At 39.2% G+C, this 20371-nt stretch overlaps 1 protein-coding gene across 4 annotated transcripts in view; it reads right to left on the bottom strand.

Annotated features, from left to right (window-relative positions):
* Positions 1-16815, bottom strand: part of LOC124152044 (piwi-like protein 1) — a 44597-nt gene extending 27782 nt beyond the window's left edge. The window contains exons 1-6 of one of the 4 annotated variants that reach the window (XM_046524787.2): positions 16712-16815; positions 9749-9906; positions 7967-8114; positions 5339-5420; positions 3244-3447; positions 2666-2861 (exon numbers count right to left, since the gene is read on the bottom strand). In XM_046524787.2, the coding sequence (XP_046380743.1) occupies positions 2666-2861; positions 3244-3447; positions 5339-5420; positions 7967-8114; positions 9749-9859 (741 nt within the window). In that variant the 5' untranslated portion in view covers positions 9860-9906; positions 16712-16815. Of the gene's footprint in view, positions 1-2665; positions 2862-3243; positions 3448-5338; positions 5421-7966; positions 8115-9748; positions 9907-16685 lie in introns of all 4 variants that reach the window. The other 3 variants (XM_046524788.2, XM_048392326.1, XM_048392325.1) reach the window with 3 other exon arrangements.
* Positions 16816-20371: the final 3556 nt, after the last annotated feature.

The following is a 20371-nucleotide window of genomic DNA, read 5'->3' as shown; positions in this document are numbered from 1 at the left end:
GAATTAAAGAGTAGCTCCCTATACACTCCAGTTATAAGGATCAAGGTTGACATAGCAGTCTGCGCTTAAACTATGAGACCAAAGTGGATAGGGCTAAAGAGCCAAGCCTCCATGTGACAGTTATTTCTGCCAACGCCGTTGAAAATCGACTATAGTTTGGAGATGATCTAGTCTGTTAGGGTTATCCTCTGACAGATCCTGCACGTTTTAACAAAGCTAGTGCTGATAAAGTTTTTAATACCTGTCTAATTTCTGTTTCAATAATTGCAACTCTGGTATTCTGGACCTTAAGAGTAGCAGGCCTTGACGAGCCAGCCATTCTCTGTACATCCTCATCCAACCATCCAAACTATGTGCCTGATCTGCTATATCAAAAGCATGGAAAGGAAGTTCATCCTTCGTAAACTTGGGTGGCTTATACGACAGCGTAAGCGTCAGCCTGAAAAAGTCTTCATCCAAAGATCTAATCATATCTGTCATCCTTGGGTCAACCGGAATGGACGTAGGATGATGGACGTAGGATGAGTCCATATTGTGTCTTTTTTATCCACCCCGTTACCTGGGGAAGGCACAGAAATGAGGCGCTCCGCTACCCAATCAGGTTCTTGTGCCAGAACGAGATGAGTATTCCATTCTGTCGAGGAATCTCTCTCTTCACCTTTTGAATAGTCTAGATGGTGAATAACAACTCCGATGTGTTGTGCTACCTCTGACCGGGGGTTTAAAATGATCCACCTGGTAAATAGGAGTCCATCATCATGGCCAAGTACACGCAGACGTACTGGCACTACTCAACGATGAATGCGCTCTATTATGAGGTACAAAAGGTGCATGACATACCCAGGTAAGACCTGGGCCGTAGATGTAACTGATGCAGGCGTCTGATACGTAGGCGCAGGATACAATTGCGTCATGGACTGTTGCCACATGGATTGCAAAAATGTTTGCATCCAATTAGTGTTCTGTGATTGTGATGATGCTTGAGTCTGCATCTGTTGCGTTGGATATGATACAACGCCAAGCTTATCATACGTTGCCTGCGTAGCATTGTACGCTGATAGCCCTGGAGCTGATGTTATTGTAGATGCGCTTGGGTAGTAGGCAGGGGCTGCGCTCGGTGCAGGTAACTGAGACACAATGCTGAAATGTGGCTTGGGTTTGCACTACCCCCATCAAAGCATCTTAAGACACTTGCACAGGCGTCACAGATCTAACCAATCTAGATGTTTCAGGCGGCTGAAAATTAGGGTCAGTTATGATACTCACAAAATACTCTGGATTTGATGTTTTCAGTGGAACGTGCACTTCAGCAGTGATAGTAACGGCTGACATATTACCCACCAAAGAGTAAGAGAGTGAGTGAGTTGGGTTTAACGCCGCTTTTAACAGTATTCCAGTTATATCGCGGTGTGTCAGCTTAATGTGGGAGGAAAGCGCGAAGTGATGCAGGTCTCAGATGTTTACCACTTCAGTGAAACCCACGAGCACGGGTATGGTGCTGACAAACCTAGAAACATAATTGGGGCGAACCGGGATTCGAACCCACAATCAGAGGTTTCTGGAGTGCCCAAGGGACGCAACTCTGCACAGCGACTGGGCCACCCGCACCCCCTCCCACCAAAGATAATGGTTGCTGGTAATGACCGAATCATGTCCCTCACTATTCAACCATTTATACATTCTTCCTAGTCTCACAACGGGACTGCTGCTAAATACGTTTGTGAGTGACCTGCCTATGAGTTGTAAGATTTACGCAAAAGACACATTGAGAGTTTGGTGCACAAATTTGCGTGCATGCCAGACAACATGGATGAGGATCCTTGGCAGATTTTTTTCCACGACAATTAGAACAACACACAAGCACAAGTTACGCAAATAAAGACTTTTGGATGAAGCGGGACTGGAAAAGTGCAACAGTATTTTATTTCTTCACCCAGGAACATCGCCGTTACGCTGTCCTGTCTTTTGTCATAATGAAAGCAGTGAATGCATTTAGGAGTGATGCAGGATAAGTAAAAAGATTTCTGAATATAAATAACAGTAGAGATGCAGAAGGGCATACATCAGTTTCTTATAGTTGTAGATGCTGCAGGAATATACTGCTCAAAACAAATTAAGGAACACTCACAATAGGAAGGCTGTATCTTGCAATACCCACCAGCCATGAAAGATTAACTATAGCCATAAGAAAAAACTGGATGTTCTTTAACTTCTCTTGTGTAGCATATATCAACATACCAGTAAGTTCCGACATGTTGTTTTAACTGTTTTTTCAGCTTCACATTTCATTAGACAAGTGAGTGACTATGCTTTTACATTGCTTTAGCAACAGTCCAGTCACACAGGCTTCTGTATGACAATGGAACGCCTTAACTACTGGGCTTCCCTACCATACCTGCAGGGTCTCATATCGGTTGTAGGACACTGACCAAGTGTCATCCAAAATGTCTTTAAGAGATTGGTTTTTTTTCATGATTTAGAAGGATGTCCTATCAATATGTCCCAACAACATTTGTTTCATGGAAAGTCACTTCACATAGCCTCATTGTCTAATATCAATGTCTGGGCTGATAGGCAGAAAAAAATTTCGTTTCTAAATGAGTTTGGGAAAAAACTCATTTTTTATCAATACAACATAAACACAGTGATTATTAATACAACCTACATTTTGTGGCAGTCTGATAGGCAAGAAGAGGAGTCTTCCATCAAAGGCTTTGGTCTGACCAATAACAGGTCTATGTTCATTAAGCATGCCAATCCTCATGCCTTTACTGTCTATGACGGGATCAAACTTCACATCATACTGAAAAACTCCGCTGTTCCTGCACTTGACACGGATATGGTTGGCGGAGAATGGCATTCTAGAAAACAAAAGAGTTACAACCTAAAACTTGTAAAAGGAAAGCAATACTCAATTTCTCAATTACAGTTTCTGTATTTGCCATAAACAAATTGGGGCGAGGGGGAGGGCGTGGGTGGAGGAGGTAGGTGAGCGGGGGTGAAATGGGGGTTTAACGTTGCGTTTGAGATTATTGAACTCATATAGCTACATGCATGCACGTGTGTGTGTGGCTGCTTGTAGGTTCTGTAGACATCTAATCTCAGAGATCTATAGGTAAGGGAGGTAACAGAGTAGACTTTGTTGTTGGGTTGTTGGGGAGGATTTTATTTCCATGATAATCTAATAACTTTTTTAATATATTTTATAGCTTAAAAAATGAAATATTTGTAACAAAAACTTACACTTTTCCTTCTTCTCCTGAACGATGGACAGCCTCCCTCCTCTCATATATTGTTAGTCTGCTCAACTCCTCTGTGGGTGGGGCAGGGGAAAGAGCAGCACCAGCACCTGAAGGTTGTGGAGGTGTACTGGATGAGGAGGTAACTGCTGCAGATGGCTGACTTGAAGCCTCGACGGACGCAGGCATTCCTCTGCCCTGTGAGGCCCTGAAATATACTCACTTAATTAAGGATGAACTCTAGACTTCTATGCCAATTTTGCGTGATCCACATATAAATAAAGATACAAATAATGACAGGAGACTTTTTTTCTAATTTCATTCCCACAAGGAAAGAATGCCTTGAAATGTATCACTTTCAGGAATACCAAATGATTTTCCTTACATGTCCAGGCCTCTATCATGCTCAAGTAACTTACCAATGATTTAATTCACACCTAACAACAAAGTGGGTCACAATTAAGTGATGTATTATCAAACGCAAGTTTTCATCCTATATTTTTAGTCGGAAAAGTGAATAAAGGCTAATGACACCTGCAACTCTATATTTCACATTGCAGCAACAAGAGCACTGCAGTACTTTATCATTAGGCAATGCTTTAGACGTTCTTGCTGACACGAGCCTGATCACTGGGTCTAGTTTGTTGACAGCCACTGGAACAATCACTCATGCTAATGTCTGTAACTTAAAGTGAGTTAAATTTGTATGTAAGAAATACCTAACTGAGGCAGACAATATTGTCTCAAAGGCTACATGTACAAGTAAAGCAGTAACTGCTTTCAAAATACTCAAGTAGAGGGGTACTGCTTTGTCGTAATAGAATACTACAAGATCTGCTGCTATTCTCATGTAGCACCATCACAATGCAAGGAAAATAAATGCCATTATCTTGTTTATTCAATAGTTACAGAATTCATTTTCTGTCCAATTCTTTCAAAATGACAAAAACATGGCTGCAAGTGACCATTGATCAATAAAATTATAGTCTGGGTTAAGGGAGGTTACTCTCGTCTGAACCTGTTTATCTCAACTTTCATTGAATAACATTGCAACTGTTCACACAATATATTTCATTGTAGGCCAGTGAAAGTTAAGCATTTGCGAAGATAAGGTCACATTCATTCTGCATGCTATTAATGCGGCTAGTATCGTTTATCATTGAATAATCACAGTTTTGGGGTGAAAGACGGGATCTATAATGGACTGTGTTGCCAAACTGTCAAGGCGGTCTTGCCAAAGGAGTGCCTCCTTTTGTCCAGCATCCATTTTGAAAAAAGATAACAAAGTTTCACCTAAAAATGTCTTAAGATAAAGTAAACAATAATTCTTGACAGATATCATAGATGAGGAATTATCAAAGCTTTTGGGCTAAAGTAATAAGCAGTCAGCAACCAATTTGTAGCACCTATCACCAATAAGTCAGTCCACATGACAAGAATATTAAAGTACTCACGGAAATGAAAAGAAAACTGTTTTTTCGATCTCAGATTTTAAATAAATGCAGTTAATATACAAAATATATAAATATTCAAACAACTCAATTAGTACTAATTGGGCCTTGGCACAAATACAGCGTATCAAAGGTTTTTATGTCTTTTTACATGTAAAAGTGTGTAAAAATATGAACAAAACAGACCATTGTGAAACTGAGCATAACCTATGCCACCTTGAAGACAGGTGCTTGAAACCCACGTGCATGTGATTTGTGAGTGGTTAGTGATTTGTGAGCGGCATTGTGGGATAGTGAATCATCGTCAAAATATCAGAACGTAAAAGTAACATATTCCCTTCTCAAACAACAACTTACATGTCATTATTATTATGTAAATAAACATAGCTGTTATTTTTATTGTTGTTTTGATAACTTTTTCCAGGATAACTTGCATAATGCCTATAGCCTGTTTCTGCCATGTCAATTTGGACTAGTTTTATTTTTGAATGTTGAAAGTGCCTACAAATTACCTCCTGTAAAGTACATTTTGTATTGAGCACTGAGATAAAACTAGCAAATCCAGACTAGTACTTTTCCAGTTGTTTTGTTATTCCGGATTTACAAATCAGGGTCTTTTTCACTTCCATGAGTAGTTTAGGTACTTACTTTTGAAGCAGTTCTTTCATGCCGCCAAGACCCCTTCCTTTTGGCATGGTAAAGGGCATAGCTGGACCAGCAGGTTTGGGAGCTGAACAAATTTGAACACTATTATTCTGTGAATAATAATCATAATGAATAATAATCATAATGAATGATCAAATAACAAATTGAATAATCTAAGCTAAAACACTAATATTGATAATAACAAGTATTTGTCACAAAGTGACGAAATGTCCCCCGCCTGTATATACACCATAGTACCAAATATGAAGACAATCCAGCAATTAGTTCTTGAGATATCGCGGCAACACCGTTTTCCAACTCCAAAAGCAGATATGCCTGCTGTGGCCTTGAAAATGAGGTCAAGGTCACCAAAACCGACTGGTGTCTGCGGTGTCTGTATATACACCATAGTTCCAAATATGAAGACAATCCAGAGATTAGTTCTTGAGATATCGCGGCAACACCGTTTTCCAACTCCAAAAGCAGATATGCCTGCTGTGACCTTGAAAATGGGGACTCAAGGTCACCAAAACCGACTGGTGTCTGCGGAGTCTGTATATACACCATAGTTCCAAATATGAAGACAATCCAGTGCTTAGTTCTTGAGATATCGAGGCAACAAACAGGTGGGACGTACGGACGGACGGTCGTGAATACTATATCCCCCGCTTCGCGCTTTCGCGCGGCGGGGGACAATAATAATAATAAGTCCATTTATACTGCACTTTAGTAAGACTGTAATGATAATCAAAGATTATACTCTTATAGTTGTAGTAGTGGTTTATTTCAGTAAATCAGGCCACAGGCCCATTTTACAATATATATTCAAGCATTCAAACATGTTGCGCCACAAGTGATTGTTGTGATATCAATACTTATCAGAACAAGTGTATCTGAGACCATATACATTTGGTGGTTGAATTAGTAGTTTATATAATGGACAACTGCTTGCTCCTTATTTTAAGAGCAAAGAATGTAAACTTGGCAAGATTGTTGATTGTGAAAGCATAACTGGTGGTAAATAAAGCTTTACATTTATGCTCTGATGGAGATGTATAATAATACCTTGGCAGAAAGTTTCTTCTAAGATTGTCATAGAACATGGTATTCTGTTTCTACATTTGGAATGATACAAAATGGACAGAGTCTTTCACATTTTGGAATACCTAACTTTCTACCCTGTGATACCATAAGATCACTGCTCGACATGCGAAACTGTGAGAGAGTAATCCTAAATGCAGCAATATTCACAACACTTAAATAATTTATAATCTTATAGTATGTGAGGGCTAAGAGTTTTGGTTTGTTTTGTTTTTGTTTTACACCACTCTCAGCAATATTCCAGCTATATGACGGCGGTCTGTAATAATCGAGTCTGGACGAGACAATCCAGTGATTAATATCATGAGCATCAATCCACCCAATTGGGATCAATGACATGCATCAACCAAGTCAGCGAGCCTGACCACCTGATCCCGTTAGTCGCCTTTTACGACAAGCATAGTCACCTATTACAGCAAGCATGGGTTGCTGAAGACCTATTCTACCCCGGAATCTTCACTGATGTGAGGGCTAAGAATATATTGTATTCTTGAGCACTGCACAATACACTCATTTACATATCATGAATTGTATTGTAGAGTTAGTTCAGGGACTAATAAAATTCATATAAAATATAAGTAGCAAAAAGGCACATCTACACTATAAGGTGAATGTGTGTGTACCAAGTTCCATAAACACATCGCTAATAGTTTTCGAGTTATGCTCTAAAATTCATATAAAATATAAGTAGCAAAAGGCACATCTACACTATAAGGTGAATGTGTGTGTACCAAGTTTCATAAAGACATCGCTAATAGTTTTCGAGTTATGCTCTAGAAATGAAACCCACTGCTTCCATTGATTCAGTTCAGAGACAAAGTCAAATTCAAATTCTTTTTATAAAATATCTCTAAAATGCAGGGTAAACCTAAATAGCAAAGGGCACATCTACACCATATGGAGAATGTGTGTACCAAGTTTTGTAAAGTTATCTCTAATGGTTTCCGACTTCTGTTCCGAAAATGAAACGTGACGGATGGACAGGGCCTGTTTCTATATCCCCGCCAACTCCGTTGGGGCAGGGGATAAAGATGAAGGTCCAGAGAAATGTCAAATATTGAATATAACAATTGGAAAATGGATCAACGTAAAAATAAAAAATATTGAGACTGATTTGGGGATTAAAAACCCATCATTTTGGGTCAATAATCTGGTGGACTACGTCTCTGGACAAATTAACATTTCCTGTTTATTGTTCAGTGGTAAGTTCAGAATTTTGAAATTTCCACACTCATGAATATGACATGCATGAATAGAGAGGTAAAAGTCTTCACAAGGTTCAGTTTTATTGACAGATAGAAAACGAAAATGACGTGTGTAGTGTTGTTTTAATCATTATGTTGTTGGGTTGAACATGTTCATTGATATAGGGAATTTCAACATCTTTAAAGTTTCACCCAGTTTCATGGTCGGACGACGTTGGTTGTATACAATCAGCTCATCATGCTAATAGTAGGCACATTAAAAAGGTAACAAAACAAATGTATCCAAAACATTGAAGTAGAATGAAATAGCAAGTGGAGAAGTTACCTGTTGTTTCTGCTGAAGCACCTGGCTGAGAACTAAGCTGGGCTTTCTGCATCATGGCTAGCAGTCCTCCCCCTCTTCCCAGGGTAATGGGGGCAGTGGTTGGCTTTGGTGTTGCATCACTACTCTGGGGGGCAACTGGGGCAGTGGCCTATAAGGAAACCTTAATAATTAAAAACTGGACAGGAGGTCATTCCTTGCACAGAAATAATGAAAAATATTGTCAAATATTTTGACACACAGTTACTGTATAACAAAATACAACGTATTAGCAACACATAGTTAGGGTAGACTTTGGACCATGTGGCTGCATTACAATATGCATCAACAGGGATTTACTTTGGTCAATTTGATTCTTTTTTTAAATTTGAGGGTACTTGGCATGACAATAGTTGTTTGTTTGTTGTTAAACGACACACTCAGCATTATTCCAGCGGAATGAAAATAATCAAATCTGGACCAGACAATCAAGTGACTGATATTGTGAATAACAATCCATACAGTCAACGAGCCAAACAACCTGATACATTTGTTCATCTCTTACGACCAGCATATGTTGCTGGGGACCTATCCTCACCTGGATTGTCCATGGGATGCAAGAAAGTAGGGTTCCCAAGTTGACCACTGTACCAACAACACAATGTAAACTATTTGGAGGGATTACCTAGGATTATATACCTCTATTTTGGTACTTGCCACTGGACCAAACAATCCTTTCTATAGGCAGTAATATGAAGTGGGAAGAAGTTTTAATTTTTCTAGTAAGATTGGGTATGAGGTTTTTTCCTTCTTCCTCTAAAGACTGCATCCCTGATATGATGTTTTCCAAGTAAGGGGAAATTTGGCCTCAGTGTTACAAAGGTTCAATGTTCTAAAATCAAAGACAAGAATTTAAACTTTTTCATTATGGACGAGACGAATCAAACCCACAACCCCCTGATCAATAGTCAGGCACCCTAACCATTTGACCACAGAACTGGTCGAAAATAGGTGGTTCATTAGATGGTACCATGTTTAGCATTTATTTCCTGACCACACATATTTTACGAGTGTTTCATTAGACTGTCGCAACACACTTTTATACATAATAGAAATATTAATATATTTTGTTTCAACGATGTGTAAGTCAGATGAAACACTTCTTCCTTTAGGTTGAAAATGTAAAACCCTCAGGGTCAGAAAAGCCCTTCCCCTCAGGTTTTACATTTTCAACCAAAACCTTGGAGCCATGTTTTGTCCTACACTTATAAACTTAGTGCACTGGGCACACAAACACAATGTTTAGGTCAAAAATAGGATTTTATAGGATCATCTGATAATAAAAGCTTATAGTTTCTTAATTTTAGAGGTATCGTAAAATTGCATTGAAATTTGAATGCAATAATGTAAAATTAAGGCTGGTCTAGATAAATTGAAGATTTAGGATATCTTATACTTATCATAGGTGGAGATTTCCTTGTTTGAACTTCGTGATTGAGTAAAGAAAATCGAACATCAGCTCTCCAAACTTTGATCAGAATAGAAACATTCGTCAAATATAATGCTAAATCTGAATTACAGGTAGTTTGAACAATGAATGTTGAATGATCATGATGATTCAAATATCCATATTCCTTTGCATCTTTGGAACTTGCAGTACAAACTTTCAACTATTCTTAATTTGCGTCCATTAAAAGCATGACAAACACATCTTACGAAATGCATGTAAAAAAAAGAAATCTACTGATCATCAGGAAAACATTATTCCCACCATCATTATGATAACTCAATTGACGAAAACCAAACCTGCGCTTGAGCTTGCTCCTCTTGTTGACCCGGTTTCCGTGCTGGTTGCTTCAAAGCATCTAGAATTGACCTGCCCCTTCCTCCTCTGCCATAAAATCCTCCAGATGCCATGGCTGGTCAGTGAGTGAGACCCTTAATCCTGGCTGTACTAATATATTCTGAAAGAGGAACATAACAAAATTACTTTAAAAGCATGTGGGTTTTCAATATTTCATTTTAAGGTCCTGGTGTGGTGATGCCATACCACATGACAAGTCCAACTTCCACTCTTAGATGATAATACATCACCCCTTGACTTTCAAACACCTCAGTAGTAACATTTGTACTTGTTTCATGCAGAGTGTTTAATGTTAAATTCATTTTGTGGGCCAAAACCATGGAATACTGGGTGCATATGTATGATTCGAGTAAACTCCTGCAAATATCAGTATTGCAATCCTATCAAATTATTATATTTTGTTAAAGTGAGTGAGTGGGTTTGATTTTACGCTGCTTTCAGCAATATTGCAACATCACGACGGGGGGACACCAGATTATTTTGTTTAAAGCATAGCATGGATGATCACGTTGATAGTCATAGTTGGAAGGTAAGCTCTTCTGCCCGTACACAAACATCTCAACAAACAAGAGTGAGTGAGTATCGTTTTACGCCACTTTTAACAATACTCTAGCAATATCACGACAGGGGACACTCAAGAAACAAAAACCATGATAAATAACTTGTATCTTACCACAAGTGAATATGATGTATTTCTGTAGAGTCCAGGTCAATATTTATAATTTGATCGTGTTGATTGAAACGAGCCACAAAATGTTGAAATTTGTAGGACCTGATCATTAAAACTAGTAAACTGGACAATGGTGGCCATGTACAGTGTTTCACCTTGATCTACTAAACTAGGGATTCAGAGAACTCCCTATTACTAATTTCAAGGGTCCTGTAATGTAATGAAATGGTTAAGTGTACTGTACTGTAAGGTTCAATAATTACTTCAGAGATAGAACTTGGCACTAGTACTGGAGTCCTTGCCAAACTGCCCAAAACTTAAGGTATTATAAGGACGAGTAAAATTTGCCATTTTTAAGGGTTTCGTGATATGTTATCACTATAAGGACAAGTGGACTAAAAATGTTAGTTTCTATCGCTGTACTTTATTTACAGGAATGGTATGTTTATTATCAACAATTTGGTACAATAAATAATATTTATACTTTTTCCTGCCTCGATTCTATACATTTGTGAGTTCTGGACAGACATATCTGCGCTGTGTAAAACCCTGCATGTATCAACAAATAAAATAGCATTCCTGTCATTGTCCATGCTGTTACATGAAAGTTTAGGGTGATGAATTCAGAAAGGGATTCATCATTGATACCTGTGGTGCTGTACCCCACAAAAACCCTATATTAACAGAAAAGCAGGCCCACATACTAGCCCTCAACCTGAAAGACCTAAACAGGTTATAAGGATGCTTGGGAATAGTAGAAATTTGGATGCATGGCCCTAGTCTCATGAAGCCATTTTGACTGCAAGCAAGATCTATGAAATATGAGGCAGACACAAGTTGTGGCTACCTACTCTCAGGTGTTTACCTGGGTCTATTTAATTTTTTTTTTAGTCAAAGGAATTTTGACGAGTCCAAGGCACAAACATGGGGGTTTAAAGGGGCACTGATCTAACGCAATTCCCCGGGACTGGTTGTTGCCTTTGTTATTGTTTTTTCCCAGTGAATACCCGGATGTATAGCAGAAATCTAGACTAGTTCGCGACCTCTGCTGCGCCATTCGTAAGCGCATTAGTCACTTTTATGGGTAGTAATAAGGGCGTAAGGTCACATTGATCAACAAAATGAAATACAGTTTTCGAGATAATAAGGAAATGTAGGTATCTTTGTGAGTAGCATCGGTAATGGTGACGAAGTTTTGATAAGTCACTTGCTTGGTAATTTTGCGATTTTCGTTTACACTATTTTGACTTGCAACACAAAGTATATATTTCACCTGAGCATATGCTTTTTTATAGTGTGTATATTTTTTTACTGTCAAATGTGTAACAAATTTATTAAACGTCTAAATATTCAGTTATTTTACAAAGTGACTGAAAAACATTTCCATCTGCATTATTATGACAACGAATTCCAAACATTTTGATGTTTAATGTCATCACCAAGAGACTGAAAATGTAACGTTGAAAAGTACATTTCTAAGTTGTTTGGCTTTTAATCCTACATAATAATCTGTTGTGATGTTTGTAGGCCCTTTTGATCGTCTTGATCAATCTGGACAGATTTTTTAGTCAAAATGACTGAAATATTTACACATTTTATAAATTGCCTGAGAGAATCACATTTTACAAATTGACGGTAATATATACACGCTTACAAAGGAAAAGACCTGTGACAACAACGTCTATCGCGCATTGAAGAATTTCCCAACCAAGACGTAAAGAAACAAGAACGAATCGGTTCAAATGAAGGAAAACAAAATGCAGATATCATAATTACAACCTACCAAATTTATGTGTATAAGTTTTAGACAGCTTCCTTGTTCGAGGAATGTATCCGTGAATATCCACACAAAGGAACAATATCCCACTCGTCTGCAGCTGTACAAAGAAACTTATTCGATGTCACGTGTCTCAGTAACAATCAAATATTTTAAAAGATATATATCGTTTCGGGATATTATAACCCGTGTTCGTTTCTCAACTGATCGCTTGGATTGTTTCAGGTGTTTTACATAGGTGTCAAGTCTCAATGGTCGGCTGAGAAAGCCCACGTGACAACTATTTTCATAGCGTCCACGGTTCCTAAAAATTCCATTGAGTGATAGATAACAATGATCAATCAATCAACGTATTATCAGTTAACCCTTTGAACAAAGTATGTTGTTTTTACATCGGCACTTCGCGCCATGATATGAGTGTATTCCCTTTGTTTTAGTAAACCTAGACATGTAAACACTCACTCTTGACATATCCACTGTGCAAGATAACAGTGATTAATCAATCAACGTATTTTCTGTTAATCCTTTGATGTCTAGGAACGATTCGTTGATTTACAAAAAAAAGTAAATCAAGTGATCATTCATCTCTTGCTGGGCTGCCACGTGCATATTACATAACACACATTTCACCTCACTTCAAACCTGGATTTAGATTGAATAATTACCCCAGACACAATAAATGCCAAATGGGAACCTTTTTCAGGTAATATAAGTGGTGCTACCACTAATTGTACCTGTAATAAATTCATTAACTGAATGACGACAAATACACGAGTGTAGGGTTATACGAGAAAACGTGGATGACAACAAGGGAGTAGTAATCGTATTATCGACGCAAGCCGAAATCTGAAAATGCTTTCACTGCATGGATACTGTTTTTAGTATTAAACTATAACCATCTGGGGTATTTCCAAATGACGACGTCCGATGAGCTCCCTTGTTCTTTTTGTCTGTTTGTTTAGGCTGAAGAAATGAATTAACATGCGCCCTTTGTCGAAATCTTTATAGATCACAGTTAACCAATCAGTGTTAAAAAAAGCGTAACACAAATATTGCCTCCAGCCTTGAAGTTTATTTAGCTGTCCTTGCAGACGGTACCCCAGTCTCTGGTCACGCTCAGTTGCGTTGCGTATCATCCGGGTACTCACGGGGGAAAAACAATAACAAAGGCAACAACCAGTCCGTTAGATCAGTGCCCCTTTAAGGCTGGCAACATGTGATTTCCTGCATGTGCGAAAATCATACTAATGTCACAGCATTGCACATGCTCAGAAGCCATTAGCCTTTCACAAAAGGGTTTTCCATGTTAGCAGATATTTGCATATATTAGCATTAGAGTGATTAGAGTGAAGAAAAACAAAATGTCAATCTGAACTTTAGAGTGCATTTCTTACCAGAAATGTCAGTCAACATGGTCATATACATCATGTACATTGTATATGCAACATGCAACAATTTTGACGAGTCCAGTGGTTCAACATATTCACAGTCATACTTTCTTGAGTCACCTTAGGACTCGCAATGCACATTATTTGCACGCATTTACACGTTATGTAGTAACCTATAAATTATTGTTTGTCGTTCACTCACACAAGATGTGTTAAGGGCTCAACTAAGTTTGTGTAGCCTGCAACCTCGGGGTATTCCGGTACTTGTCATGTACGCTAAACGGAACAAAATGCACTCACTAACCTTTACAATTATTCGTGTTCTCTATATCAGATATCATTTATTTTATCAAACAATGCATATTTTACTGATAAAAGTTCATTATTTACATTAGTAGCTCCGAGTAAAAGCCGGGCCTCACGCTCTGTTTGACAAGGGAGAGAACTCCACCGTATCGCGGTACAGAGAAAAGTTGTGTATGGAGGTCCGAATTGGACAAAAAGAAGACCAACCACATGGTATGATCATGCCAGACATCTGTGATTTGTTCTGACGAGTGCTAAGACAGCACAAGTAAAATTCTAAATGTGTTATCAGTAATAGGCATTCATTGCATATTTACCGAAAAGTAAGAGAAAAATATTTTTATAAGTCAACAACAAAATATCAGAAATGATATTCTAAGATTGTTTATAATAAAAAAAATTGGATGACAGTTATTTGTCACAAAATGGAAAAATGTTAAAAGTCAACAATAAATATATAAAAAGCACTCCTAGTATGCCCAAAGTATGTATTTATCTTTAGGCTACTAGTGAAGAAAGTATTTCTAAGTTTGGCATTATGATCTTCCAATAGATTCTGGGCACAGAGCGGGAAAAAATGTGCGGACGACGTAACTTCCGTTACCTTATCAGTCGCCATGAATATGCATATGATCAAGTTCAGGTCAATAGAGAAAGTTTACTTGGGGAACTGTGGGTTATATTGTTGGCCATTGATAGATGCAGGTAAGGCAATATTAAAAATGATGCCAGAAGTAAGTAACTCCTTACTTACAGCAGACGGAACATTCCGAGGAAATTGAAATTGTTTACGAAGTGAGCACTTCCTGGTTACTGATTTGCATTAATAGACAGCTGCTAAGAGGCGTGTCCCGCGTGAACTACCGGAAATCACAAATGCCGCAATACGATGAATGCCAGCGTACCACAGGGGTGCAGGCTAAAACGGCACCTCAGCAAAACGTCACCGATTTCTCTGGCGAAAACGGCACCGCATTTGGCGAAAACGGCTACTATGTGTCGGGCGACAACGGCACCTCTATTTTTAATAACGATAACAACGATTTTGGTACATGGTATTTGATGTATTGAGTACATCTGAAGCCGTAATGTGAATTTCCGATAGGTTTGGTACTGACATGAAAGTTACCGATCACCTCTTCAATAACGGGAGCTACGCATTTCACACAGCGGAAAGGGAAGTCAGTACGGCAAATGTCTCTATAACGGGGCCATAGAAAGTCCGGTTCCACATACACGATGGGTCCACTGGTCACAGTTATCACAGGATACAGCATGTTGATTTTTTTTCTGACATTCTTCTCGCATGCAACACATCGAAACGCCATTGTGAATAATTGTGACCTGACAGCACCATGTTAGGTCTCTTAAATCAGTTTCAGCTTAAATTGAGTAAAGGTACTTAAAACTTCAAAGCGTATAGTGAATAAAAGTCGGTGAGTAAATTGGAGTAGGGGGCTAATTTCTTATTTGTTTTATTTCACAATTATTTGTGTTTGTAACAGACGATGTGAGTTTAATTTCTATTATCTTTCGTCAAAGCATGTTATGTTTTCACCATAAGTTGAGTTGCGTATAAGCTAAGTTGGATTATAGTTGGAGCAGAGGCTAATTTCTAATGTAAACTTGTTTTAACATCTCACAATTATTGGCCTTTACAAGTTACAATGTATAATATCATATTATAATATCATTTATTTGACCAAGGTAAAAAAAAAATAAGGTGCCGTTTTCGCTCGAGTCGAGGTGCCGTTTTCGCTTGAGTCGAGGTGCCGTTTTCGCCAATCGGTGCCGTTTTCGCCCGGTGCCGTTTTGCTGAGGTGCCGTTTTCGCTATAACCCGTACCACAGGGTCCGAGTATATAAGTCATTTCACCAGTTTTAGATGGTGACATAATGCACATTGAAAGCCTGTACTTTCTGTAATAAAAATTGAAGTTTTGATTCATTTTTTCAGATGAACACAGAGGTTCTACAAATGATGAAAACAATAACCTTTGTGCACGTCTTATGCTGGGTGTGACTTAAATCACTCTTCAGAGGGTACTCCTGGTGGCATGGCTGATGACAGAAGAAATCAGTATATATGCATACACCACCTGATTGGTATAGTTGCCACACACATTTCCTTTGTAGCCCTCTTTGAAACTGATGAACATGATTCAGCAGTAACATGGGTCCTTTTATCTTTGCCGTTTACCTTTTCTCTATCCTGTTGTGGTTTCCCTTCCTTCCATACGTTATCATGTTACCTGTTACACATTTAGGGCCCAAATTTATCTTCTGGCTCTCAACATGCTCGACAAGTGGTGGTGTGCTAGTTAAACATTTTGTTAAGGAAAAGTTGTGCACATAACAGTACCCTTGTTTACATCTCGTTTTTCCACCGTCCTTGCACGTGTTCTCGAAATATATCGCGAAAACATCGGCCGTCGAAAATAGGTTACGTCAGGACATCTATCCACCATAAGTGATTGGGCATTTCCGTGTCCAGCTCGTCATCTGGTTTGACAGCATAAATAAATGCCAGTGTTTACAACAAAACCGCTGGCAGTTCCACACAAACGAACTCTTTCAATAACCTATGTTTATGCACTGAAAAACAACTACTAACTTGTCATCATTTTAAAAGCAGACGCCATATTTGATATTACGCGCCATCTAATCAAAATGTCAAGACCAGACGGTAGCTGAGTTAAAATCAGTGAAACAACTAACATGTACGCCTGATCTACTCACAATATCTCTCTGAGAAATGCATTTACCGTTATGGGCTCCTTAAATGCACATTGAACTTTACTCCACCACAAAGACTGTTTCGGAGAAGCACTCGTGGGATAACCCCCGGATGAAAACAAAGGGAGATAAGCACAGTTTGCATTATTAATAAACCGGTCCCACTCTTGGTTCGCGCAGCGAGTTTAGCGCTTTTGTGCCCCAGTCAAAATTGTTCGTGTGCCACGTCGATGAAATAGAAAAAAGGTCCGATCTTCGCGTATTTGCGAAACTACAAATAATTAATAAAGTGCACACAAATAGTAAATACTACGACGAAAATATATCTTCGCCAACCTATACACATTTCAAATGGGTAGTGTGTGTGTGTGTGGGGGGGGGGGGGGAGGGGGGATTTTGTCTCAAAAAAGTTAACTACGGCCTTGATTGGTACGTTATTTGTTTTATTTCCGAAAGTGTTGTGTGCACTGAGACAGCATTTGTAAAACGAGAGTTCCCATATACGCGACCATGCCACACTCTACCATACTGACAAAAATATATTCAGTATCAGTGGGTAGAATGGTCCAATCGAAGGCGCCGCAATTCGCTGTGTGCACAGAGTTGCATCTGGTATGCGCCACAAACGTCTGCTCCCCGCGGTTCACGCAACTGAAGGCCTTCACGTTGATGTACAGATAAACCATGTAATATGTCACGTATGTCCGCATAGTCAACCTTTTAAAAAGGACGCGCCCTTGCTCAGGTTATCTGTAGTTAAGCGTGTGAATATTTGCTACTACCACAAAGATATGCACATGAGGCCCACGCCCCAAGCCTTGACGGCGAAACTATCTACATATATATACATGTACAATGTTGATTTACAAATTGTAAAGAATATCTACACTATTTCTCATACCGTAAGTTATGAGTGTAACGGCGATCAATTGTGCTATTGTCCAACACAGCAATTCATTACGTAATACTATGACATGAATAGCCTTCATCAAATATCCCTTGGGGCTGTGTCGGTAATCCTTCAGCAGGTCCCAGGGTATATTGTCTCGTCGTCTGTCACACACACATGTACACACGCACGCACGCACGCACGCACGCACGCCCACACACACACACACACGAGAGAGAGATAGGGGTTCACCCCTTCTCCAATGAAACACAGGAGTTACATTAACTAGAAACAGATATGTCTGATGTTTGGCATCCATATCCAAATGATTTAGTTTTCTTAATTCTCTACAAAAATCAGACATATCTGTTTCTAATAATTGTAAATCCTGTTTCACTGGAGCGGGATGAACTTCATACCTTTTGTAATATATTAATGTTCTCCCCTGTCAGATCAGAGACCATTGAATAAATTACATTATTGTTTTATGGTCTCTGGTCAGATCTACGCAAGACAAGTTGATTACTTTTGGTTCTATTGTTGGGTTTCCCTCCCTGGGGGAACCTCGATCGTTGTCACGAAAAAGAACTATAGTCTTGTTGATTAAAGCGTTGACAGCCATCTTAGTCTCTGTCACGATCTTGATTTTGGAAATGTCCTCGCGATTATATTACAGACAGACAGACAGACAGACAGACAGACAGGACTCCACCAGCTACAGCAGCTTCGCCTACAACAGAGCAATCGCGGGACATGCCTGCCGTACACCTTTACACACAGTGTGTTCTCAGGCCCGTTGGAGCAGACATTTACATGCACACATTTTCACAAGGAGAACTTTGTTCAGCTCCTCCGTCCACTGGCCAACACCTACATACATACACACAGAGCACTACTGCGACTCCGAATGTAGAATCAGTATAATTTATATACGTTTATGTAGATTCATTAACACTCTTTACAGTTGTGTCTTTTGAAGTGTCTCCCGTGAAGATTCTGAATCATCACTGCCAATGATCGCTGACATGGGTTAATAGGACATGAGCAAAGACACCCCCACCCACATACCCTACACTCTGAGCCACCAAAATGTATGTTACGACCCTAGTTCTGAGAACGCCCCCTCGGTGCCAGGGTGCCGTTATACAAAGTACCTTAGCGCTACAACTGTCGTAAGTCTATGTTAAGGTATGGGAGTTACGATCACCTTAGCGCTAAGCTTAGCTTTGTACAACGGCACCTGGTTCTTACACACGTTCGTGAGAATTCTCATTTGTTCAAACTGTCGGGAGTTGACATATACGCTAACAGGCTCTCCAAAACGTGTTTTCCCTTACAGTTTAGAAAGACTAAAGTCATCTTGGTCGTCTACAATAAACTGAAGGCACCATAACCAAATATTCCAGCTATATGACGGTGGTCTGTAAATAATCGAGTCTGGACCAGACAATCCAGTAATTGACATCATGAGCATCGATCCACGCAATTAGGATATGATGACATGCATCATCAGCCAAGTCAGCGAGCCTGACCAACCGATCCCGTTAGTAGCATCTTACGACAACCATAGTCGCCGTTAGCGACATTGACCGATACACCTGGGAGCTTGTGGGTATAACTATTACTTATTTGCCCAAAGTCACAATTTACAGTATAAATCAAATGCCATTCTTGACAGCTGTAATATTTATAGTAATTGGACTATATGGGAAGACTGAGTCTGGGACTTCCTTCCATTTCACACTGCTGCAATGGGGAATGGAAATAAGCTGAAACTCGTTGTAATGTTAGTCAGTGTTGAAGTATGGAGTAAACTAGAAACGATTTGAGGAAAGGGTCCCGGTACACTTTCATGTTCAAAGAGAACGGTGGCAGTTTTGAGATACAGTATGTGAGATATGTATGTGATTTGTTTATATGATAAATAGGAACATGATAACAGTTTGTGTTGAGTTTGAGTAAACGGCTACATTCCTGAACTTGGATACAAACTAGCGGTGAAGATATCTAGTGTTAAGGATGTGGAGCAGCCTGATAGTAACAACAACAACAACAACAACAACAACAACAACAACAACAACGTTTAAATACATATTTATATATTTTTATCAACATTCCACTTTGTGTCACTATCGTTACTGTTTGCACGATATACAACTGCAGATATCAAATACTTAAATTCTCCGTTGATAAAATAAGAATTTGTATTTCGATGTAAGCAATGTTCGCCCGATATATCATTACTTCTGTTACTGTGTGGGATCGGTCAGTTCAGTTATACTGAACCAAATTAAAACCTTCACATTCCTAAAATTTTAACATTTTGACCAGTTATCATTGTGGGCCCTTATTGTGTATTTGAACAGTAATGGCCACGTATTGTCTTCAGATAACACCCGTTTTTGTGCAGGTGAATCGATCAAAATCATGTGCACAGCACTATAGTGGAAAAAGTGGTTTTTCACGTGCAACTGGTCACGTGGCCATAATACCGCATGTGTTTTCAGCCATACTTGTTAGCAGTCATTAACAAATAAAGAAAAACACAAGAAAACAAAAGTCTTTACGGCCATTTTGTCATGCCACGCCTTTCAAATGTGCAACGTGAACGTGCCATCGGCATGTTGCAGACGGGAACGTCTGCAGCTGAAGTCGCAAGGACGTTTGGTTGTAGTCGACGGACTGTTTATGATTTACAGACGCGACTACAGCAAACGGGTACCACCGCTGATCGCCCTCGGCCAGGTCGACCACGTGTTACGTCACATGCAGAGGATCGTCAGATTGTCTTACGTCTCCT

This window comes from Haliotis rufescens, unplaced genomic scaffold (assembly GCF_023055435.1).
Source record: "Haliotis rufescens isolate VD_foot unplaced genomic scaffold, xgHalRufe1.0.p SCAF_11, whole genome shotgun sequence".
NCBI lineage: Eukaryota > Metazoa > Mollusca > Gastropoda > Lepetellida > Haliotidae > Haliotis > Haliotis rufescens.
Note: the sequence above shows the minus strand (reverse complement) of the source record. Positions and strands in the feature narration are given on the sequence as shown.